Source organism: Pleurodeles waltl, chromosome 3_1 (assembly GCF_031143425.1).
Source record: "Pleurodeles waltl isolate 20211129_DDA chromosome 3_1, aPleWal1.hap1.20221129, whole genome shotgun sequence".
In the NCBI taxonomy this organism is placed as follows: domain Eukaryota; kingdom Metazoa; phylum Chordata; class Amphibia; order Caudata; family Salamandridae; genus Pleurodeles; species Pleurodeles waltl.
Window position 1 is genome coordinate 839134060 of NC_090440.1, and position 26182 is coordinate 839160241.

At 42.3% G+C, this 26182-nt stretch overlaps 1 protein-coding gene across 1 annotated transcript in view; it reads left to right on the plus strand.

Annotated features, from left to right (window-relative positions):
* The first annotated feature begins 1152 nt into the window (after positions 1-1152).
* The window catches only part of SAAL1 (serum amyloid A like 1), a 222266-nt gene continuing 197236 nt past the window's right edge, over positions 1153-26182 (plus strand). The window contains exons 1-3 of the mRNA XM_069223754.1: positions 1153-1244; positions 6013-6144; positions 21634-21812. Coding sequence (XP_069079855.1) covers positions 6141-6144; positions 21634-21812 — 183 coding nt within the window. The 5' untranslated portion in view covers positions 1153-1244; positions 6013-6140. The remainder of the gene's footprint in view (positions 1245-6012; positions 6145-21633; positions 21813-26182) is intronic.

Consider the following 26182-nt stretch of genomic DNA (forward strand, 5'->3'; position numbering starts at 1 on the left):
GTTACTAGTTGCCAGAAGATCCACTTTCAACCTGCTCTGTACCACCCACAAAGCAATGCCTGGCAGAGGACTGCTTCTCATCAGGAACAAAATCACCAAAAGCATTCAACAAAGAAACCTCTGCTCCCGATTGGCGCCTTGCCTGAAAATCTCACCCTACTTAAAAAAAACCACATAAGTAGCACATCCTTCTCCATCAAAGCAGCCAAACTATAGAATTCATTACCCCAAAACATAAGATCCACGGATAACTATCTTAGCTTCAGGAGACTACTCAAGAGTTGGCTATTTTCAACATAACCACTATACTCAAACACTAATGTACACCATATCCCTGTGTATATAAACATTTATAATCTGATTATATGTATGTAGATATGAGTACTTCTTTGTACAAATATGTTTATTAAATATGGTTTTCAAAATATATAGATACTCATTAGGACTGCTTAATTAATGGATATAATAACCCGTTCTAGACTCTTCGCTCCTCAATCCCTCTTCGGATCACCCCAGACCGCATTTTACTACTATGAACTCCCAAACAACCCTTTATAAATTCTTCCCTCATGTATCCCTCCGTTCACTCATCTAGACCTAATTTTACTAGTCTGCTTTCACTAGACTCTTCCCTCCTTAGTCTCTCCTTTCACTCATCCCAAACCTCATTTTACAACTATGATCTCACAAATAACACCTTCCCTCTTCTACCCCTCCAGTGTACTATTCAATCCAACTAACAGACACCATTCGAATTAATTTATATTTCCCTATATTAATCCACCACTCATTTTTGGGTTTCAAGGGTAATGTGCTACTCGCTGAAAAGCGCTTCCATGCCTCGTCAGGGATAGTAGGCGCTATATAAATACAATTACAACGATAAGAACGCGCAGCGGCCAATTCGGCTATTGGTGGCGACGTTCGGGTGGTGCTTTAAGATGGCGTTTAAAAAGAACGATTTAATATAACACAAAATATGGGCTACTTTGAAAGCCATGTTGAAAACGGCTACTTAAGGTCTGTTTCGTTTAGTTCATATTTAAAAATTAAGTTGATTTTCTTGGTTGCAGTTCTGTCGTTCTCGTTATGTGGGCTGGGCTTACTTCGACGTTTTTTCATAGGCCTTGTCCTAGTTTTAGACTTTTTTTTAAAGGGACGTTGTGCTTGTTTTACGCATGGAACAGGACAACGTGAGAATAGAAGACTTTTCGTCACTCGGCTTTAATGCAGGAAGAGTTTAGGTATATTATATTTGGGTAAAACGTCCTTTATCTGTAACCTTTCACACCAGAGCTCATCATACGCGGTATGACAGTCACTTCTGCCTGTATAGTGTGATCGATACCTCAGCCTTACACCATAAACCCTTATCCTTTAGTGAGCTTCTCCCTTTCCAAAAGAGCCTTCCTGACACGAGATCAAGTGAACATCTGTCTGATTTTGGGCACCTGTGCACGCGAGCCGTTGTCTAAACTCGGTAGCTCCTCTGCCGGCTTATGAGACTCCCGCCTGCTAGGTCCTCTCAAAAGCCCATGCATACTCGCGAGGCCGTTGCTTCGTGAGTGATAACGTAGTCCCCTAATTTCAAAGCGTAACCCAATTGATGTAAATGCAGGGTACACCATTTTGGGAGGGAGATGCAGATTTGCGATAGGCTGAACCTATTGCAGTCTACGGAGGCATGTTGTTTTACAGGAAAGTAAATGTAATCGAAAAGAGATAATGATGGTGAGTTGACAGATGTACCTATGAGCAGTGCTTTAAAGGGAATGTAGAAGTACAGGTACTGTCTCTAGAGTGGCTGTTTGTTCTTGAGAAGTGCCGGTACTCATCCATTGTAATGTATTGCAACAGTGCTGAGAAGCGCAGTTACTCTCCCCTTCAAAATAAAAATGTGCAGGTACTCAGTACCCGACAGTACATGTGAATTTGAAGCACTGTGTACAAACCCCTCGTTTTCTTGGTGCTTCATATTTGTTTTACGGTTCCAGCCCAAATCTCCTTGTACAGATAAGCTCTCCGTGGTGCACCAGCTCACTGCCTCTTCTCATCCCCCCTGCGTGTATCCAAGTTAATGGGCTTCCCTAGAGCTAACTGTAGCTCGTTCTGCCAGTAATTACAGAACTGAAACACGGTTCCGTACCGTGCCCTATATTTATTTATTCCTTTGTATTAGACAAATGGATGTTAATGGATTGACCAAAATTTGAGGCTGACATTCTAGTTATCCTCTGTCGCAATGGTTTAATTACTTACGTGAGTAATACGTTCTAACGGCCTTAATGGGGACGATATGACAGAACTGAAGAGGTTAATAGGAACGAACTTAATATTGTAGCCAGAAATATATATGCCTAAACATCTCAGGAGCACTGAAAGTGTGGGCTGCTTCTGAGAATAGAACCAAAGAAATAGGGAGGGGTTGGGGGGGAGGGGTGTCAGCAAGCGACATTAGTTCCTTGGCAGCATAGCAGTAATATCATGAACAATGTAGTGGCACCCTCCTTCCCATCCCCAAACTCCATGGCCAGGAGAAAGTGTCTGAAGTACGGAAAGGGATGTTTCACAAGCAGCAGATTCGGGATGCCAAATAAAAGGGCAATCTAACACCGATAGGAGCTTTGGTTTGCCTATAAATTACCACTACACTCGCAGCTAAAGTCGGCCTAGTTGATGGCAAATCGATTGTGCAAAGGTAGTGAGTCAAGACTATCCTCACTTACAATAAGGCACCTCCATAGACTCAGTATGTCTAAAGAGAGAGACTTTGGGCATGATTTAGAGTTAGACAGATGGCTTACTTTGTTTCAAACGTGTCTGCCTTATTACAAGTGCATTATATTCAATGGCTCTTGCAATAAGGCAGGAGGGCTATCCGTCATGCTTGTAATAAAATACTCGCCCGTGAAGCTCTATATCAGGGCCTGTATGTTCTGTCAAAGTGAGGAATTCTTGCCAGATGTTAATAGCTTGAGCAAATGTTAAAAATTAACTGTATGTGAGCACTGATTAACTTAGCATCGGTTCTTGGAGCCTAGTCGGTGAATGGATACCTTGGTGGTTGTAGGGTCAAGAAGAAGATAGCAGAGTCCCTGGCTGCAACAACAAAAGGTCACGATGGGGTGGAAGTGATGCTGGGCAGGTAGTGCCATGAATGCTGTCATAAGGGTGTGAAGAGAGTGGCAAAGCTATGAAAGCCAAACGAGGCCATTGGACCAAAAGGTTTCAATGGGTCAGTTAGGCCCAAAGGTTGAAAAATTTAAGTAGTGCCACCCAAGCAACTCAGCCATAGTTGGTGAGTGAATTTCACCCAAAATCATAAAATAGCAAAAAACGTTTTTTAAATAAAAACCAATTGATTCTCATTCGAAAGGTGTACAACAAATTCTTATATGTAAACGCTCTACATAGAACTTTGGCATCTTGGGGTAAAGTTCGTATGAGCGATCCAACCTCAGGATTGACAGCATCTATTGATATATCGGCTCAACGTGACCTTTACTTTGATAGAACAGGACCACCCCTTCCGGGCAGCCTTTCAGTGGGGTGATCAGCAGAGCTCCCCAGTTATATCTCCTGTTCTGTACCTCCCTCCAAGGACCCCACATCTTGTCAAATTTCTTTGGACATCCTTGCACTTGACAAAGAGTTCTCTCTGCCAGCATACACCAGTCCGTTTTATGAGTCAATTGGGTTGTCCGGGATGGCTACTCGCTGCCCCATTACTATGTACTGTCCCTCCTGGGTACTAATAATGCTATATTGCATAACAAGAGGGAATGACAAGGTGATGTCTGCTCTCCCCACAGTCCTTGGTATACCACCTGAGCTAATGGTTCAGCCGGTTGTCCCACTGCCCTCTCCATGTAGCTTTGGATGATCTGCCGAAATATCCCCAGTCTCGGACACTCCCACAGAGTGTGTATCAAGGTCCTTTTCTGATTACACCCACATAGGCATCTATCCTTGGGAAGGTGACTCATTTTATAAAGTCTAGTTCTTGTGTAATATGCCATAGGAAGTATCATGAGCTATATTAATCAGAACCTGGCCCTGATTGTGACCCCCCACTCAGGTATCTGCATGCTTCCTCCAAGTCTGCCTTCTCAATGACACCGACGTCCTGTTCCCACTTTTCCTTTAACCTGCCCATGGGCTTTAGGCAGTCCCATGTCATTGTCCTGTAAATTTATGAGATTGCATGTAAGTGTTGTGGGGTTGCTAATAGTCTGGATTCTGGTGGGATTTCTTTCGCTGTGTCTTCCAAGTCTGTAGTGTGGCTAGTTAGGTCGTGCAGCACCTGCAAGTATCTAAATATTTGGGACGCCCTATCTCCTGTTTGGCCTGGAGTTCCTTAAAGGACAGGATACCCCCTGTCCCGCATAGATCTCTCACTTTGGAGATTCAGAGCAGATCCCAATGCTGGAAGCTCTTCAGGTTTTCAGGTAAACCAGTACGTCCGATTCCCATAACTGCATTTCTAAGGTAAGTTGCTCCGTCCATCCAATTGCCTTCGTCGCATCCTTCCCTGTCTGGATCACTGTGGCTGTGGGGTTCTGATAGCTATGGGTTTACTCTCAACTTTAACGGGCCCTCTGGTAACCTTGTTGTGGAAGCTTTCTGTCCTCCATAAGGAATGGGTCTAGCTTCTCCGCAAAAACCAGTTTGTTAATCACCATCAGTTGTGCTGCCCAATAATACAGTTTGAAAATGGGTAGGGCAATACCGCCCTTGTAAGGGCCAGGCACCAGAGTGACAAGTGGACAAAGTGATCCTAGGTGGACCCCCGTCCCACAAAAGGATCCTAGTGATCTCCTGCACTGCTTGAAAGAAAGACTTTGGGACTCTGTGGCGTATTTTGCAAAACATAGAGGAATTTTGGCAATTACATCATTTTGTAGAGTGCTGCTCTACCCATGAGGGATAATCACATCTTCCTCCACTGGGTCACAACCGCCTTGTGTCGCGTGAGGAGATTTTCCAGATTCCAGAATAAGAAAACTTTGGGGACTTAGCCTGTGACTTAGACTTGCACACTGCCCTGTGGGCGAGTAGGCTACCGGCTTGTGCCAGTTATTATTGATCCCAGAGTATCTCATAAAATGTATTTAACATAGCCAGCACCCTGGAGATAGATTGCATGGGATATGCCAGGTATAATAACATGTCATCCTCATATAGGAAAATAATATCCTTCCGGTCAGGGTCCAATCTTGGAGCCTTCAGATAAAATAGCAAAAAAGAATGTAATCAAATGTCACAGTGGTAATACAATGAACAGGATAATGGTATCTCCCACCCATGACAGAAAGAGGGTAAAGTGTGAGGGAAATGCTTCACAAACTACGGACTTTGGGATGCTAAACAGTAAGGCATGTAGCTCTGGACGAAGACTAGGGTTACGCATACGTTTTGATTATTCCCCAGTCTATTCCATCCTCCTGGCACTCTAACAACCACGTGCAAATGTAGTGCGTTAAGCGCACACTCAAGTAGGCTAAAATACCCACAGAGACTGTCCACTAAAAAAGGATGTATGCTCCATCAGAGCGAGGAATCACCCCAAAAAGTTAATATTAGCTGGAATAAATGTTGAAATTGAAATAAATATGAAGACTGAGTTTCCTCCCCTGCTAGCAGGCCAGCTTTATAAAATGTTAATAAACTGCGGACATTTGATTTTAACAAGTGACTGTCCTATGAAGGGTTTAGGATTATAATTATGTTGATGGTGGGATTTTCAGGCTCAGAGGCCCAAGTACTGAGTTAACTGAAATAATTCGAATGCACAGTGACCAGCTGAACTCGGATGTTCTTGTAAATGTTGGAAGGTGCATGAACACGGCCATATTTTAAAGTCTGTTGAGACCCTTGGCAAGGCTGTTTTGAAAAGGTTAATTAGGATTTATCAGATTCTGTTCAGATTTAATATTTGCCCCTTTTCCTAATTTATTTCTCTATCCTCAATGTGAGAGTCAGGCTAATTTTTACCTTTTTAATTTTTTACAGGCCTGGTCTTTATTTTACAATTCTATAAATCAACGCTGTGCTTATTTTCCACATGCAAAAGGACAACAAAGGTGTGGAATAGTGCTCGCCTCAGTGCCAGCACGAGAGGAGTCCGAGGAGCAGCATCAATGGGTAAAACATCCTCAATCTTTATTCTTTTTGAGCCTTTTATATAAGAGTTTGCCCTACTGAGACAGCCTCTTCTGCGTAATAGATTGTGACCGATTCTCTTCCTAGCACCATAAGCTCCCCTCCCTGCATGAGTCTCTGCATGCCTGAATGAGCCCCGCTGCCACCTGAGTTTGCAAACATTGGTCTGGTGTTGATCATGTAGACTTGTAAGCCTCTAGCCACACTATGGAGTCCATCTGTTAGCCTAAGAGTCCCTTGCCTGTGATATCCTCTGCATGCCTGTGCATACTTGTCAACCTTTTGGCTTGTGAATTATGGTGTAGTCCAATATTTAAGATTGTGATCCCATGTAAGTGAATGAAGGAAAAACAATTTTAGGAGGTTGATTCAGTTTTGCAAAGCGCATTACCCTTTGAAGTCTGTGGAGGCATTTTGCTTTTAAGAGTGTTGAATATCATTGAAAAGCGTGTGACACTCTTTAAAAGAGGGTGAGGTGATAGGTATGCCTATGAGCCCCTCATTTTCATCAAGCTTTGTTTTTAGATTTTTTTACATTGAAGGCTACCAGACCTCACAGCTTACTAGTTGCAATGATTTATTGGGGCATGCTGCAAGCTTACCTAGGAATGCATTCTGGTCATTGCTTGCCATTGGCATTATGTTTTGTCACTTCCATTTGCTTGCTTTTTATTCGCTAGCTTTATTTATTTTAGTCTGTCCTTCTTCTGTTTGTCCCTTCTGGGGAGCATAGCTTCTATGCCTTGTCTCTGATTGGCTCTTTGTATTCTTCCACAAACGCTTGCTTTTCAGGAACTATTTTTTTCATTTTTGTAAAGCATTACATGAAGGTGCATGTGTTTTTAGCAGTATCTCTTTTGTGCTTGTCTTCTCTCCTAACCTCACACCCACACCCCAGGGTCCTTGTCGCCCTCAAGTGCGAGGGTGGGGCTCCAATTAGGAACAAGCATTTGCAATGCAACGGGTCTCGCGTTTGCTCATGTTAGAGCTGATAGCGTTGTAAACTCCTATCCTGACTTTTCACCTATCGGCAAAAGTGCATTTATATACGTAACCCGAAAAAGTGCAATTAACTATGTAAGCGCTCGACTTCTGCCAAGTGAGATCGCGCTCGTAAATTAGAGAAAAAGAAGTCCACGAGCCCGATGGAAAACAGTGAGCCTCGCATGTTTTCTATACTTGGTCGCTGCGCTCGAGGAGGGCTAGCCACTGGAAAAGGCATGACGTATGCGTGCCTTCGACTAATGAAAGCCAGCAGATTTTATTAGGCAAGCCCACGAACCAATAAAAAACACTGACGTGACGTTGACAGGGCTCCGAGCCCTTTTCTGAACACTAAAGAGTCTCGCTGCGATACGCATGCGCGAGCGCATGCAACGCAGGCTCGACCCTAAAAAAAGTTGCATTTCAAGAAAATAAAATATGCATCTGGATTCATACAACACATCAGGGGAACAGACACTTTACCTGCCCAATTGCGGAAGGTGAGATGGTGTTCAGCGTGGACAGTGCAATGTTGATAATGGCGCATTGCTCCTAGTGTCACGTTAGTGCTGCTTCACTGATTGCTTACACATGAGCTGTAGAGTTTGCTGTGCTGTTTATTACAAACTATTTAAATTGTTGCTGTTATGTTATTGACCTCACTCTCATTTAAAATTAAACTTTCAAATATGACAGTAAACAGACTGATGTTTCTGTTAGGAGTGTTGAAAAGAGCCGGCTGTGGAACAGATTGATTCTAAGCTTTACAACATTTAAGGCACATACACAGCCTTTTAAAACTAACAAAGAAGGCCGAAAAGCCATTGAACATGTAGGGTTACAAGGCTTTGAACAAGCCTCTTGTGGCGATGTGCCAAGTGGATGCTGCCCACCTCATTTCTGTTTAAGCAATATGAAAACTATGGGGCGGAGATGGGTGGTCAAAGCTATTGATCATCTCAGCATCCCCTGGGGATGCTGTAGGGGGCGTCAGACACAGCCGTATGTGATATCACCTGGGCACCCTGTGAGATGAAATCCGGTTGAGGGAAAGGGAGCATTACGCTAAGGAAATAGGATCGACCACTACATTGGTAGGGTTGATAGAAGCAGAGCACCAGGATGTTACATTGTTACAGTGTAGAGCTTTGTGGTTCATGTACACATTGGAATAGTCAAATAATTTGAAGCATTCCATCAACTTCTTTTTATATATTTATTTAGCATTACAAGCCACATTAATTATAAAATAGACGATAGGTAAAATAAATGAATAATGTAACTGTATAGTTGGCATGTATGCATTGAGCCATGTGATGCTGTACGGGGCATTGCTTAACCCAAGCCTCGTGGCTGCAAGCTGCAGAAGTGTGATCAGTAGTAAAATGCATCTACAACAAGACGTAATATGTAATGCATTTAAGAGACAGAGTACTCCTGCCTGGATAAGCCTAGATTACAAATGTAAATAGTTTAACAAGCACAGTTTTTCTGTGTTTTAAGTAACCGCAGAAAAGGAATCTGCCTTGCTCCTCAAATGTCTGTGCAGCCTTTCCTGTGCAACGTGTCTCTCTGGTTTGTCCTCTGCAATCTGTTTCTTCTGCTTTTTTTCTGTGATTCATCTTTTGTAGTTTCTCCGTAGTCTGTCCTCGAAACCTTTCTCAGTAATTTGTCCTCTGCAGTCTGTCAGTCTTCAGCCACTCTTCTGTTATCTGCCCTCTGCAATATTTCTCTTCTGCTTGTCTCCTACGTCCTCTTTACGTCTCAACTAGATAGCGCATGTGCTGCCTCTTTAGGACCTTTTGTTTTCTAGCAGCGGACTTTTGAGTCCATCTATTGCTTACCTTTATTGTCACTCTCATTTCCTTGCCTGTTATTGGTCAGCTGCCCTAGGCTGTTTGACTCTCCCGTGGAGCATGGGTGCATAACTTGTGTCCTTCCACTGCTCATTTTTAAGTGCTACTTTTATCTTTGTGTTAAAGTACTTTTTCAGAGTTCATCTTTCAGCTGGCTCCCTCGTGTACTTCTCCCCCTCTGTGTTTCTCTCGCACTTTATCCTTTCCTTGTCCATGTTTCTTTTTCCAACCTGCTTTTTCTCTCTCCCTTCCTCTTCCGATGTGTTTGCCTGACTCCCACCCTCGTCTTTTTTGTTTGCCCCCATCTGCCCTCGTTTGTCCGTTTTGCTTGCCACCCCGTCCACTCCTCTCTGCTTTGCTTGCCCTACCTATCTGTCCTCATCTCTTTGCTTGCCTCAACCTCCCTCCTCTGTTTTGCCTGCCCCGCCCACCCTTACTCATCTGAATTGCTTTCGCCACCCACCCTCCTTCGTCTGTATTGCTTGCACCCATCCGCCCTTCCTCCTTCTGTTGTCTGACATTGTTTGCCATCTCCCTACCCACACTCCCTCTTTTCATTATCTGTGTTGTTGTTTGCTCTCACTTGCTTACCCTCCTTCCGTTGCATTGTTGCTTGCCACCAGCCACCCTCCCTCCTTCTGTTGTCTGTCAGTGCATGCCTCCAACCTTCAGCCCACCCTCCTTCTCTTGCCTGTTTCGTTGTTCATCCTAGCCACCCTCCCTCTGTTGTCCGTCATTGCTTTCCCCCTCACCTGTCCTCCTTTCCTTCCTCTGTAGTCTGCCTTTGCTTGCACCACCCATCCTCCCTCCCTCCACCCTTCTGCCATTGTGCTTTGTTGCTTCCCCCAACACTTTTTTCCCCATACCCTAAGTTTTCTGTGTTGCCACCCTGCCACAACCTCCTTTCCACGAGCAATTAAAAACAAGCATTTGCAATGCAATGGGTCTTGCATTTGCACAGATTAGAATTATTAGCTTTGTAAATTCCTAACTGGCCTTTTTTTGCCACATAAATTGAAAATGAAAACTAAAACAGATGACATAATCAAGCCGATTCAAAGCGCCACAGCCGCCATGAGCAGGAGTGCGAAGGAGAGACACAAAAGGAAAAAGTAGTTTGCTCGCAGTCAAATGTATTGGTAAATGTGCAATTATCCATGTAACAGGGTCGCTGGCCAAAATGGTAACAAAACTGACCTAAGGAGGGACAAACATAAAGCATTTACCAATTATAAGAAAGGATTTTTGAAAGACATGCCCATGAACGAGTGATGGTGATGGGAGTGCGATGGGTGTGGTTAAAAGCCCTAAGATAGATTGCAACAGGCCAGAGTGCTTGCGTTTGACCTAAAAAAAATTGCTATAATATAGACAGTGCTATCCGCTTCCTAGTGCACTCATTCTGCCAGTGCTCAGCACTGGCAGCAATTAAAAAGTCATTTGAATGGATGCCTCTGCCCCCTATTTTTATGTTTCTTTCTGTAGAAGCACAAATACTAATCACTTTCTCTGCAGTTAATTCTCCAGCCTCTACTGTAATCCAGGCCAGTGATGCAGTTGTTACATTTCACAAAATTTTCTTCATGATGCAGTGTTTGCGTCTCTTTTTCCTACAAATACTTCACTGATATTTCTGTATTTTCTTTTCTTTTCCATCCAGTGTGTGTGTCTTGTATAGTGCCTACTGCAGACTGAGTCACACTTGGCTGAGTTTGTGGTGTGGGTAGATGTTTGACGGCAAGCTTTGAGGCTGAAGGCAGTGCAGGTTTCTAACAGTGCCTGGTACTAATTCGAACTATTCTCACTAAAGGTTCATACAATCCTTTACCTCTTTGCAGAGCGCCTCGTTCAGTTCTCCCATACATTCCAATTGTAATTACCATTCTGTGAGAACGGAGGTACACAGATGTCAAAATATGGGTAAAGCCAGTTAAAAAGAAAATGGTTTGTTCATGTGTACGTGCAGGGATGGTGAAGTGGAGGAGACAAAAGAAAATATATGAAGAATTAGAGTGAAAAGACAGAGATGGGGAGGAACGAGATGATGTGGATGATCTGTATAGAAGAAAGGTGTTAGTGAGTAACACAGTGAGAGGGAGATTGATTCTTCTTTTCACATCACCTTCCTCTGCTGAGTTGTTGATCATTTATTTGATTATGGCTAAAATCAGTGCTGACCAGCATTGGTAACGTCAATAGGTCTGACTTGTTTTAGGTGTGTGTGTTTACTTTCATGTTGTATGCGTGGATGCACTCACAGAAAACTCAGAAAGAGACAACCATGTACTTGTCAGGTAGAGCACTGTTTCAACCACAGGACTCTAGTTCACATATTCTAGGCCACACCCATAGTTACATAGGCTACAACTCTTGTAAAGGATTCCTAGTTACATCTCTTTGCCTTTCCACTTTTGGAGAGTTCTCGCCTTTTTCATCCCTTTTGAAGCATTAGGCCTGCCAATGAGCACCTTAACGTATGTATGAGATTCTTGCATATTTCATCTAGCTGTAGAAGAGACCTGTCCCTTTGAGACACTCTAGCCTTGCTTAACTGTTTCTGCTTGCCATATTTCTGCTCAAATATGAAAAGTTTACAAGTCATCTTTCCGCACCAGCATTATGAGGTGTCTATCTAAGTAGTTACCAGATATGTCAGTTTCCTGTCAGGTAAGTGAACGCTGCTAATAAGCAGAGGTGATCTATGACAAAATTGTTTTCCTTCTTTCGATCGATCTCCTTGTCTCCACTCTCTTCTCCTTCCTCTTCATTTCTGTTTCCGCTCCCTTCCTCCCATAGTTTGACCCCATGTGAGAGTCTGCTTCCTTACAAATGCCCCACATCTTGCCATGAGGCCTTTCATGCAGGACCTCATCGCTATCACAACTACATTTACTGTCTTCATATCTCCCTTTCAGTGCAGTTTTCTTGTTATTATTTCCTGCAGATTCCAACCTACATTACTTTTAAAGACTATAAAAAACAGAGTTCCGATGTTTCTGCAGGCTTATAGGGGTTTTCCAACAGCTGTGTGGATTGAAAACGTTTTATGACAAAATGTACACATTTAGAGCCAGTTGTCTTGCGAGTCAGATTTCAAACCAGACACTCTTTTTGCACAGGACTAAAATGCTCCTTTTTAGGTGGCAGTCTACCAGACAGCGCAGCTGTTTGGTTTTTAAAAGACATTTTGTGGAGTTTCAGAAAGTTGAATTGGGAATGCATTCTGCCTGTTGCTTGCCACTGTCTTTGTGGTTTGGGGTTTCTGTTTGATGGTTTATTTGCATATGTCTCCCCAGATCAAGTTCGTAACTGCCCATGGTAAAGCCATGTTTACAGTATACTCCCACAAACTTATTTTCTGTAATAAACAGGCCTGTAAATCTTATCTCATCACATTTGCTGGGCATTCAAAGACCAAGGCCAAATGTCAAGCTGTGTCAGGGAGCCTGGTGTTTATTTGGCTTTCAGCTGACTTCAATGTGAGAGTGTTTACAGGGAAAAGGAATGCATTGTACTTTCTCCATGGAGCCTGCTTTTATACCCTTTTAAAAATGTTATCTTAGATCTAGCCATGTCTAAAGGTATCTCGTTCTTCAGCTGTACAAAACATTTGTCTTTTATTCGTGCGGCATAAAGTTCAATATAGACGGATGGAAGAATGATTATTTCTAAAATCATGTTTGAAAACTATTAGGCAGTTTATGTTGTTTGTGGCCTTTCACTGTCAAGCTTAGGATAAGATATTTTTATAGGAAAATGCCAGCTGCATTGTAACACAATTTGACAATGATTGGTTTTCACTATGATGTGTTAAGCATAAGCTTTATTTATGCCGTGTGGCAACTCGTTTTGGAGAGTTGGATAAGTTTAAAGGCAATTTTTATGAAATCCTTTGTGTTTATGTTAAGCTACACAATAATTATGTATTCCGTCTGCAACTGTGTCTATATTTCACGACTAAACAAGCAGTCACAAGTGCAGTTACCTTGCAAGCACTAAGGCCATCATTTGAATGGTGCAGCAGGTGCTATGGCACAAGGGCCAAAAGCTTTAGGAAACACGCTGAACACTGATTATTGCTTTATTTTGGTAGGAAACCAGCAGTCACAAGTGCAGTTACCTTGTAGGCACTAGGGCTATGATGAGAATGATGCTGCAGGTGTAGTTCCCAAGGGGCCAAAAGCTCTAGGAAACCCACTGAACACCGATTATTGCTATATTTTACAAGTAAACAAGCAGTCACAAGTGCAGTTACCTTGTAGACACTAAGGTCATGGACCAAATTGTGAAGCAGGGGCAGTGGCACAGGGGCCAAAATCTCTAGTGTTCCCACTGATCACAGATTATTGCTGTCTTTTACTACTAAACGAGCAGTCACAAGTGAAGTTACCTTGCAGGCAGTAGGGCCATAATTTGAGTGGTGCAGCAGGTGAAGTGGCACAGGGGCCAAAAGCCCTAGGAAACCTGCTGAACTCTGATTATTGCATATTTTACTAGCAAACAAGTAGTCCCAGGTGCAGATACATTGCAGGCACTAGGGCCCTAATTTTAATGGTGCAGCAGGTGCAGTGGCACAGGGACCAAAAGCTGTATTTTACTACTACCTTCAACTTGGAACCAGCTATGACAGGCATCTCCTCGCACCCTAGCAACCGTTTGCTGTCCCAGTGCTCCCTGCTGCGCAGTGCCAGCACCACCGCTCTTGTTCCCCTTTTCTTTCTTCCCTCACGTGCTTCCTCCCTTACAGTCTTCCTGTTCTCCTCACCTAGGACACTGGCACACCTTAAAGTGTGTGAATCACTTTTTTTTCGCAGTACGGGCAGCTGTTATAAAAAACACTTAAACAATCTATAAAGCATTTTAGCGCTTTATTAGAGCACCAGTTATATTGCACAAAGCCACTTTTTTTGGCACTGGGGAGATTAGATTATTCGGCCAGGATCACAGAATGTTGTCGACGTGAAGACTCAAACCTGATTCCCTGCAGCATGTACAAATATTTAGATATTGGCAGACAAGTTACTCTGTCACTATGGTGACGGATATCCCGTCTGCTGTAATTTAAATCCTGTTATATCCTATGTGAATTAGATTTTGACAAACAGAATATCTGTCCCTGCTGTGATAGAGTAACTTTTCCTCCAGTATCTAAATCAGGCCCAAAGACATTAGATATCCCTGCTTAGGCGAAACCTATAGTCTTTGCCGGTGCTTGTTCTTTATTGTTACATATATAATATGATCTTGAAAGGCATAAATTCAGGATGTGCACCATACGAAAACCTCTTGAACATTTGATTTTATTAAAATGTCCATGTAGAATAGCAACGCAGGCCATCCAAAGGGTGCACATAACTGACTTGCTTCTTTGTTCACTATTGACATTGTCGGGTGGCTGGAAGCAAGAACATTTCAAAGTTCATGTTTGGAAACTTTTCCTTAAAAAAAATATATATATTTGCTCTGATTTATTCTGATGTACTACTAGGATGAAACAGTTCTGCATGTGAATAAAATCATTTGTTTGGAATTTCTGAACAGACTTTTTCATATTTTTCTTGTTTGTTGCAGAATGTCTTTAAAAATTAAGATGGTCCTAAAGTTAACTGTGCAGAACACCCTAGTAAATTGCTTTCTTTCACATTGAATAACTTATAAATAAATGCTTGCCCATTTTAAACATGGGGCCGCATGCAAAGGTAAGAAGTGTGCTTGTGGCCCCCAGAATATAGATCTCCAAGAAAGTTATTGTATAGTTTATACAGCAGTGCTGGCTTCAGTGCAGCATAGCTGCAAGTGCAAAAGAAACACTATAATGCAGCCAAAGCTGGCTGTGTCATAAAGCTTTTTATTTTTACATTCAGCCATTTGCAACATGGCTAAAAATATTGGCAAATCCAATATGTCTTGCATAGACAAGACCTATTGGCTTTGGCAAGTAGGTAAGACCTAAACCAGCATTGGCAGCTTAAGCAGGCAGTAGACGAAAGCATTTTGTGGACCATATTAAAAACGTACAATGGACTTGGAGCCCACCCATTGCATAGCATTTTTTGGCTTTCTTGTCACTCATATTTGCTTGCCTCTTATTCATTGGCTTTTCTTAATCTTCTTCTATTTGTGTCATTCCCTGGAGCTTAGCCCTTTACCATTCTTTTGATTGTCTGACGTGTGTCCTCCAACTGCTACCATTCAGGAAACCTTTTTTTCTTTTTCTTTCAGCACTCTGTGAAAATGCATTATTTTCTAGCTTTGTCCCTTGGGTACTGCTTCCCACGCAAACATTGCTCCCTCACCATCTTTCCAAGCTTGTCCATTGATCCCCACTTTCAGTTATGTGATGCAGATTTGAAGAGCACACTTACACCTGGGAGGGTTTTCTGGCACTGAGTAAGTCTAGCCAAACCTAGTGGTAAGTGGTATTACTCGAAAACCCAGGTCTTCAGCTTATTGCAGCATTAAAGAAGTGAGGAAGAGGCTCTTAAGTTTAGCAGCAGTTTGTTTCATGCTTTAGGAGCAGCGTAGGAGAATCCTCCTCTGCTGCATCTGTTTTTTTGTGTGCATGGGATGTGTGCAAATAGGAGTCCGGATGAACAGAGGTGTCTGGAAGGGTTGGAAAAGCAGATGTGATGGTTGAGGTATTCTGGACCAGTGATATGTAATGCTTTAAAAGTGTGGGTGAGGAGTTTGAATTGTGCTTATTTGTGTATGGGTAGCAGGTCCTTTGAGTGTGGTGTGATGTGAGTACAGAACAGAAGTTTGAGAGTGATTTTGGCTGCCATGTTTTGAATGATCTGCAGTGTTCTGGTGCGTTTTTGTTGATCCTGGCATAGATGCTGTTCCTGTAATTCAGCTTGCTTGTCACAAGGGGATGTGTGATGTTTTTCCAGGTGCTGATTGGGAGTCATTTGAAATCTTCATCAGCATGTCCAGGGTTGAAAGCATGATGCAGTGATGGTGTTGACTTGGGCCGGCATGTCGAGTTTGTTGGGATCCTGAAGTTATTTGCATGGGTCATGTCGTTCCTAGCTCTGTTGGCCATCAGATGACTTTCCATGGAGAATTGATGATCCTGAAGATCACTGTTTCTGTCTTGTCGGTGATCAGCTTCAGGCAGTTGGTCCTTATCCGGTGGGTGATTTCAGCCATGCAGGCATTGAACTTGATCCCGGGTGCTGGGCGTCTTGTCTGTGAGGGAGTAAATAAGTTGTTTGTTGTCCGCATAGGAGAGGACGGTGATGTCTGGAGAACAGATGATGCCGGCTGGAGGGATCAAATATGCATTGAAGAGGGTTGGGCATTTATTATTTTTAATTTTCTTTTCTTTTGTAATGGATTTCAGGGACCAAGTCTCAAATCCCTCTTTGCTCCTTTGCCCCCATCCTTTGTTGACCTCAGTTAGTTTGCTGGGGTATTTTTACTATTTTTTTTGGAGGGCCTACCATCTGCCATTCCCTGTCAGGCCACTCCACATTGCTAAAAGCACTTCTGCACCATAGATCTTACTTTGTTTTTGTCTACCATCTTGGATTTGTAAATGAAATAATAAATGGCGCCTGTGCCATCTCATATTCATGCACATGTATGGTGACTTAAACACACACGTCACACCCCGAAGGATTGGCATTGCAGGCAGCAGCACCGCTTCCCTGTTCCATTTTGTTTCCCTTTACTAATGCTAAATAGCATTGGTGAAAAGTATTCTGCTTTTGTGCCAATGTTGCACAGCATTGGTAAAACCATTGACAAAGCCAGCAGGTCAGTAGGGTGAGACATTTGTTTTGCTAATGATTGTTTTGCATTGCATTAAGTGTACTGGTCATACACTGTGCAAAAAGGGTAGTCCTAAGGCTTCACAGAACCCATGCCTAATGTTAATGATGCTTAATTCCTTGTGCAAATCCTTGCAAATTCAGGGACGAAGATCTGAAAGGAACAGCAGACCTCCATTCTGCATTTGTGGAACACTGTCATTGCACCTTTGTCCCCACTGTCCCTTTAAAGGGAGAGGAGGTTCAATGAAAAAGAATGAGACACTAAGTGAATGGACAATAGGAGGAGCATGCAGTGTTCCTGTGGACCGCTGTCTTCTTCAGTGGCCACAACTGACATTCACATAGTGGGAGAAATCCTTCGATCAAATCTTATATCCCCAATCAAATCTTATATCCCTCAACAACAGCTTCCATTGTACAAATGAATATCTCCTATTTCCGATGTATGTATGTATTTATTTGATCAGTGGTTTACGACTGGAGAAGCTATTGCAAAGTATGGATACCTATCTTTGTGAGTCGCAAGGATGGTAGAAATTAATTTCTAACTTCCCTTTCACTTACAATTTACAAGTACTCACAGTGTGAACATTTGTGAGTCCCAAAACCGACTGCAACTTGCAGTGTCCTTTGGTACATTGTGATTGGGGTTTTTGTATTTGCAAAACCTAAAATTTAGTGTCCTACAAAAGCTGTGAATGCAAAAATAATTTCACTTTCTTGCGGTAGGCCATAGATATTCCATAATATTTGTAAACGTAATACATTATCAGGCTGCTTAATTTGTGTTTCAATGCCTGTTTTTTTCTTATTGAGTCATTTTAGTAATCTTTATAATGTCATTGAAGTTTCTTTATGTTCCCACTCGGATGAGAACTCGTTCTGCAGTTCTTTTGCAGGTTGTGAGCAGAAGGGTAGGGTTGATTGGGAAGGGATGAGAAGCCGTGCAGCTCCATTTACTGATCAACAATAATTTATATATTAGCAGATTTTTAATGTGGCATGGGCCGGTGCCCAGTGAGTGACAGAACAGTTACAGGTTACAAGGGCAAGTTGTGTAGAACAATTCAGACTCAAAAGGTAAACAAAACTTAATAAGGTACAGGTAACAAAGCAACAATGGTTGTGTACACGGGAAATAAAACAAATACAATAATAAATTTTGAAGATAGCACTATGCAAAAGCATAAATCATCAAACATTTAAAAACGTCTTGCATGATACACGAATGCCAGCAGCTCTATTGGAAATACAAGTTATGATTAGACTCAATACTTGTAAGATTGCTGTCCCTTCAAAGGAGAAAGTGCCACTTAAGTAAAGGGGTTTTTACCTTGGAATAGATTGTCATGAAAGCTGGTGGGATAGAATTCCAGACTTTGGATGTCCTTCTGGAGGAGAACTGCTTTAGCGTTCTAGACTTCGGCTTTAGAATTTCAAGGCGGTTGTCAGAGCTCCATAGGTGGTGCTAGCCGCCTCAGCTGATCATTGATCAAATGTCTTTGCTGGCTTTATGCTTAGAGTATTAGGTGCAGTTCAAGGCTGTTCTGAACTTTGTGGCCAAGTAGTAGGGTAGGTGGATAGGATCTCCAGAGTTTATATTTTCTAGGCAGTGGTTTGTGGTCTTTGTTAGAAATGGATTAGGACTTATGCTGAAATCTTCTACTAAAGCTTGTATCTTTTTTCCTGGAGGGATAGTTCGTTCAGTGATGCTGAACGTAGGGTCGTTTTGCCTGGACCGTTATAAACTTTCCATAGAGAGATTCCAAGTTGTTGAGAGTTTTGTTAGTTAGACAAATGGTTTTGAGGTCTTCTTCTTGATTTGTAGCAAGTGTGGTGGTTTTCTTACTGTAATGAGGATTTTCAGAACATGCCCAGCTAAAGATTAGTTCCTAAGAAAGGATCTGGGTTTGTTAAAGTTTGGTTTTTATTAGTTCCCCTTTACACTTGCACCATGATCAAAGGAGGACACCATCGCAACCTGGACCAGGAGCAAAAGAAGGGCCCTTATTATCTCTGTTTCTGAGCCAGTGCTCCGAAAAAGACCTTTTAATTTGTTTTAGTGTTTTAGTTGCAGAGTCAGTGGCAAGTCCCATTCAAACTCTTGGTCTCTTGCTGGCATGCCTTCGATTGTTTTTGATTTTTCAAACCTGTTGAAGAGCAAGACCCAGTTCATTAGAAAGGTTGTTTATTAACCCTTTTTTGTCTTTCTACTTTAACTGCCAGAACAACTGAAGTTTGTAAAGAAGAAAGTCCTTTGTGCACTCTCTTATTTCATCCATATACTTAAACATATATTTATCTCCATTTTATATGCACACAGGGTTTGACCTTCAGCCTCATTTCTCATTTTATTTTTGTCTGTACAGATCATTGAATGATAAATCCACCCTTAGGTGGTTAGCAACTCGTAGCGTTCGGAATCATCATTTTTTCACTAATTTTTTCAGGAACTAGTAAAAAAAATGTGGCCAGTGTATTTCTTGATGAACCCCTTTACTAATGGGACCTTGATTGCACAGTTACAGAAAGTTGCATCTGCGTGTGCACTTGTTTTAATTCCTGTCAGGGGTGTGGAATTCCTATAGCTCATCACTCAGGACGCATTATTTGGGGTCAAGGACAACAAGATTTATTGTTTATTGTGTCCTTGGGACAAGTAGGCCCAATCCCATGCATCATAAACACTTGAAACAGCTGCCAGTTCACTGTAACACATTATGGAGCAGGGAAGAGCATTGTTTGCAGATGAGGTAGTATTTGTTTTCACATGTTAATGCTGGTTGAACTTGTATTTGTGGTTCATTAACGCTAAGCCTTTATTATTAGGGTGAGCACTCTAATGTTATAAGCTCGGATCACACTACTAACAGGTGCTCCAGTATAAAATTGTGTATACGTTTCCAAAGTTTAAAAATATGAGGCTACATATAATGCTCCCAGAATGCTGTCTGATTACATGTAAATATTTGCAGATGCCGAGAGCAAGAGTAATGAGTCTTTGCTTTCGAAATAAAATGTTCCCCAAAAAACTGTTTTGCTAAATTACTGTGAAATTTAAGGCACCATTTCTTTGACACATCATTTAGTAAAATATGTTTATACATGCAAGAGTTAAAAAAAAAAAAAAAAAAGATTGTAATAAAAAATCACTATAACCAGGTTTAACAAGATTACGGGAAATATTAAAATAAGCAAGCATTAGCAAAGCCAGTTGGCCTAACATTGGTGGCCAGCCTTTTGGTTTTGTCAATGCATGTCTTTTTTTGACATGATTTTTGTAAAAATGTATTGTTGTGGACGCTGCCGGGCTCTCGCCATTTTAACAAACATTAGCAAAAAACAAAAAGGTTTTTGGCCTCAAAAAGCACACATTGCAACCAGTGGTGTAACAAAGGCCCCGCAGCCTCAGAATCTAATCACAGATTGTGTTCTTCATGGTGTCCAGGCAGCAGAATTATAGTCCTGCGTCATCAGCAGTCCTGTAGGTCTCATTGTAATGTGGCTACAGATGATTCTATGCTAAGAGACTGCCCACATTCTGTGCTCAGATTCGTTCTGACTGTTGGTGATTAGTTAGCTGCAGTCTAACGTTGCATTGGATGATAGTGAGTCATACTTAAATTATTCCCTGATGTACTGAGAACCCAGTGGTTTCTTGTTGTAGTATCTAATGTTTACCCTATGCTGCCTCAATAGGGGAACTTCTGTATTCCACAGTAGGAGCTTTGCGTCTTATTTTGTCCCATGTTCATGGTGGAACCTTTCTCCTCTTCCTCCTTTCTGAGAGTGATCATCCCCTTTTGCTGCGCTGACACTAGACTCTGCACTATACAATACCTTATGATATGTTGCTGAAGACCATGCACTGCCTCCTGTAAATCCACTCTTGTTATATTCTCCTGTGCCCTGCAACCCTCGCAGAGGCCTCATATTTTGTGAGATCACAGAATGATAGGGACTTACCATTGCCCACAGGTCACTGTCCTTTCCTTTTCTGGACACCACCAGAGGTCTTGGTTATGCTGGCTGCTGCTCTCGCCAATAAATGTTTTCCGGGTATGACCTTCCCTGGATTTAGTCTCTGACTGCTGAAGCAGAAATAGCCTCTTCTACTTTTATCCACAGAACATTTTCTTGGGTAGTGTTGTGAGACCTTACACAAAGGTTTCCATTTACAAACCTGTGGTAGTGCAGGTTGATTACTAGCGTATTAACGGTCTCCTAGCTAGCAACCCGGGATGGAGAATCGACTCCTGATTTTTAATTGCTGACTGCCAGAGAGAGAAAACGGGCGGCAGCCCTTCTGATGAATGCACAACAGAATCTTCTTTTAACTGTGAAATCGTTAAAAAAATTATTGCCTCTAATCCAGTCCGTTTCTAATGCCCAACCTAATTTCTGTAGCAGTCACATGGCATTTTTCTAACGTTAAACATATTGGTAATCATGTTGCTAATAAACTCTTACCATTGCTATGACATCACATGATGCTGTGATATCTTAGTTATCTACCTGACAACGATTATTTGTAAATGTTAATATGTTAGCACTTTAAGACAAATGTGAATAATCATTACAACCATAATCCTTTTATTTTTTCGTTTTTGTAGTGTTTGCATTTTATGGTGTTTTGCTTTGTTGCTTTATGTTTGCCATGATTTTGCATTGCTAATTGAGTAAATTGTAACAATGATAACGTCAATTGTGAATTTACTTAGTTATTTCATGTAACTCTTGTCCAGCTAAGAGGAAAATTACTCTACAACAGGAAGTAGACTGCATGTTGAATATTCACAGAGATACAGATAAACCAATATCTAATTAATCTTTTCTTCTGATTGTGTTTCTTTTAGAAAAGAATTGTGTAGGAGACTCTGGAGATTCCAGCCCCGAACATAGTCAAAGTAATTTTGAAATGGACCGTAATCCCTCACCACCTGTGAGTGACGATGAAGGTCCGGCTGAGGATTCAATTGGCAACACCATCTATAGCAAGCACTGGTTATTCAGCACGTTGACAAAATTGATTGAGGTTCGTGAACACGTCTTTATTAAAAGATATAGGATACTGTTCCAAATGGGGAAGCAAATCGAGGTAAACCTGTAATTTCCAAGCCATTATTGTTTAACACTGTATTGAACCTACTGTGACCATCTTAATGGTCTTTTCGTCAGTCCTCATTCAGGTGGAAAAAGGAGTTGGTGTCTGAATCAGTGTTGCAAATTTTTTTGCAGCACATTTCACCAGTCAAAATCTGATTGAACACGTCTGCTGAAAAATTCCTTGACTGGAAGGTGGAAAAAACCTGCAAAATTGAATGTGTAAACACTAATTCTCACTGTAATTCGCCACTCATGACACTGAAGTATGTAAAGGGACATTGCCCCAGAAGCTAATGAAACCCGCAATATCAGTAAATCCAGTTACAGTTTTACTAGTGGAGATTTAAATGAGGATTGTTGTGTGCAGTAGCTTCTAGTGACTGTAGTGATTAACAATATTTTGAAAAGCGATCGGTATGAGACTTTGATGACATTTTATAACAGATGTCATAGTATAGTAGTCATGGAGCCCTGGCCTTAATCAAGCCTAAACCAGTGTTTTGTTCCACGTATAGAATTAACGGGTCTTAAGAACACCCAAGTCGGATTACTTAAAACATGGATTTGTTTCTAAATTGTATAATTGTTCTGAATCTTGATTTTCGCCTGTTCCCAAGCATTGAAAATCTTGGCCCCGTTTGTTTTACTGGGAAAGGCTTCCTGAAGCTGTATCCAGTGCTGTGCTCAGCTTTGTACAACAAGGTGTGGTACCGATGGCTACATCTGTTTCCTTGTACAGCAATTGACTGTCTTAACTTTGCCATTTTCTGACAGTGATGTGGACTGCAAACTGATGGGTGCTCCTTTCCTGACACAGGGGCACTGCCTCGCGTTTTTGTAATTCTGTTCAATACATTGGTTGGATAGGCTGTGCTGCAATGTTTTAGATTAAAGTTCCCGTACCTTCGCATATTGATTGTCTTTTTATGCCAGATACTCGGCTAGGGTGCCGGAATGGAAACTGATTGGTGGTGCTATTATAACGGAAAGCTTTTCATAGCCCCATCACTGCAGAAGCACACCCCTTCACCTGCTTGATGTCTCACCCTCAGGAGTCCCCTCTTTCCTCTTGAACATTGTAAACTTTAGATCTTCTTTACTCGCACATGCTGACCCTTCTTCTCTTTACTTTTTCTGATGTTCTTTTGCTTCTGCACGTTCCTAGCTTGGCCACCTTGTTCCACAGCGCTTTGTTCAAATGTTTTCTTGTTGTGCCACAGGCAGTTTCAAACATCTGGCTTGCGCAGTTACTGTGTGTCCTGTTTAGTTAGCAGATTCATGCCTTCCCTTAATGTGCTACAAAGCAATGAGTTGTCTGTTGAATCATATGTTTCTAATGTTTAGCAACAGTGGTCTTGTTCCTCAGGGGGCAACATATTTTAAATTGTATTACAAGAATGCAGAGGTTATCTCAAAGGCTGTACAGGTATTGCAGAGGGGTATCTCAAAGACTGTACAGGCATTTTATTTATAGACCCTCCTCTTATGTGGAGATGACTTCTTAGGAGATATGCAGGTTTGAGAATCCATTGGAATGCAGGTAATTCCGTCTGTTGAAACAACAAAATTGCAGATCTTTAGACAGTCCAGTGCCAAAAGACCTTCTATTGGGTAGTTGTGGTCCTTATAAATATGATGATTGACACATTGAGATGTATGGAAAAATATGTTTTTGGCAGAAAATGTATCGCTGTGTCAGACCAACGCCAGTGCCATAATTGGCAGTTTTGGGCTGCATTTGTAGTCAGGCTTGTTAGTTATTCTTTCCAAGAACAGTAAAGGTATATGCTTAATCCAGGCAGAGAAGCAGCAGAACAAAGATTTAATTGACCAAGGCCCTATATTGGCACTACCTCTCATATAACTGGTACGGACGTTTCCAATTTCAGAGGAGTGGAGATTTCTTGCTCGTACTTGTATCAAGATGCTCAAACATCAATAAGTTTTGTTTGGAGCTAGTTCCCACTATTTTCCTCAAAATGTTTCTTAACCCCTTGGGTGCCGTGGACGAGCTGGTCTTGTTCTAGGCCATGGCACTTGTGTGCTGAGTACGAGACCAGCTCGTTCAGCACCTGGCCAACAGGGGAAGCGCGAAGGGGGCAAAAATCGCTAGGCACCAGGGATTTTTATTTATTTTTATTTTTTACAGATGGGGAGTGTCCCCTTAGGCAAGGGTCGCTCCCATGGGGGAACATTTATTTTAGGCCATTTCTTCCCCCCTGGGGGGCAGATCGGCCTATTTCTATCAGGCCCATCTGCCCCCAGGGGGGCAGAAATCACTAGACACCAGGGATTTTTACCACAATTTCACACAAGGGAGTGATCCCTTAGGCAAGGGTCGCTCCCCTGGGGGGGCAAATTTATTTTAGGCCATTTCTGCCTCTCTTGGGTGGCAGATCGGCCTATTTCTTTGAGGCCCATCTGCCACCTGGTGGAGGGCAGAAACCACTTAGTCACCAGGGACTGGTGTGTGTGTGTTTGGGGGGCAGCTCCTTGGGTAAGGGTCGCTCCCGAGGGGACACATTACTGTTGGCCATTTCTGCCCCCCTTGAGGGGAGATAGGCCCCCTAGGGGGTGCAGAAAGCCCACTAGACGCCAAGGAAGAGTTTTTTTCAAAAAAAGAGGTTGGGAGCATGTCCTTACCCCTACCCCAAATAAATGGAGGCAAAGTTATGCCCACCGTTGGGCAATTACCCCATATCCACTTCTGGGGGGGTGGGGGGGGGGGAGAAGTAGGCCTACTAGATGCCACGGAATAAAAAAAAATAAAAAAAAAAAGTGGGGTGGTGGCTACCAATCAGTATGGGCTTGGTTTGTCCCCACCCCAACTAAAGGGGATAACAGTCTTTCAGCTCTCCTCCTGCACACTAAAACATCTTATCCCAAAGGCAAGCAAGAGAACATTTGATTATTTTGGGTTTTGATTTTACATTTGGGCCATGAGAGCTTGGCTAACTCTCAAAATCGTCCCACTTGGAATGGTCAGGGCTGCACTTTTTGGACTTTGGGATGCTGCCATGTAGAAAAATGTACGAGACTAGACCCATCTTAAAACGAAACATATGGGTGAGTCCAGGGTGGTGTGCTTCACGTGCACCCTGCACTATTTTCTTACCCACAATGCCCTGCGAACCTCTAACTTTGCTTGAAATCACACATTTTCCCTGCATTTTTGTGGCGGATCCTTCTGGAATCTGAAGGAATCCACAAAATTCCTTCCACCCAGCATCGTCGCATCTATACTGATTAAAAAATTCTTCCCCACTTGTCAGCCTAAAAAGGTTTTTTTCCAAGCTGCCCTTGTGGACCCTTCAATTTTGACATGTTTTTGGCTTCTTCCTGTCACAGGCACTTGGCCCACCTACACAAGTGAGGTATCATTTTTACCAGGAGGCTGAAGGGAACGTTGAGTGGTAGGAAATTTGTGCCGGTGCAGTGATCACACACAGAAATGTGAGGAAAATGGTTTTTTTTTTAAACTAAATGTGAGGTTTGCTGAGGATTCTGGGTAAGAAAACACCACTGGGGGATCCACACAAGTCACACTTTCCTGGACTCCCTCGGGTGTCTAGTTTTCAGAAATGTCTGGGTTTGGTAGGTTTCCCTAGATGGCTGCTGAGTCCAGGACCAAAAACGCAGGTGCCCCCTCAAAAACAGGTTGTTTTGTCCATGTAGTGTTTTGGGGCTTTTCCTGTTGCGGGCACTAGGCCTACCCACACAAGTGAGGTACCATTTTTATCAGGAGATGTGCGGACATGCTGGGTGGAAGGAAATTTGTGGCTCCTCTCAGATTCCAGAACTTTCTGTCACTGAAATGTGAGGAAAAACTGTTTTTTTGCCAAATTTTGAGATTTGCAAAGGATTCTGGGTAGCAGAACCTGGCGAGAGCACCACAAGTTACCCCATCTTGGATTACTCTAGGTGCCTAGGTTTAAAAAATGCACAGGTTTGGTGGTTTTCCCTAGGTGCCGGATGAGCTGGAGACCAAAATCCACAGCTTAGCACTTTTCAAAAAACACGTCAAATTTCAATGTAAAAACGTTATATGTCCATGTTGCGTTTCCTGTCGTGGGCACTAGGCCTACCGACACAAGTGAGGTACCCTTTTTATCTGGAGACTTGGGGGAATACAGAATGGAAGAACAAGTGTTATTGCCTCTTCTCTTTCTCTACATCTTTTCCTTCAAAATGTCAGACAGTGTGTAAAAAAAAATAAGTCTATTTGAGAAATGCCCTGTAATTCACATGCTAGTGTGGGGACCTTGGAATTCAGAGATGTGCAAATAACCTCTGCTTCTC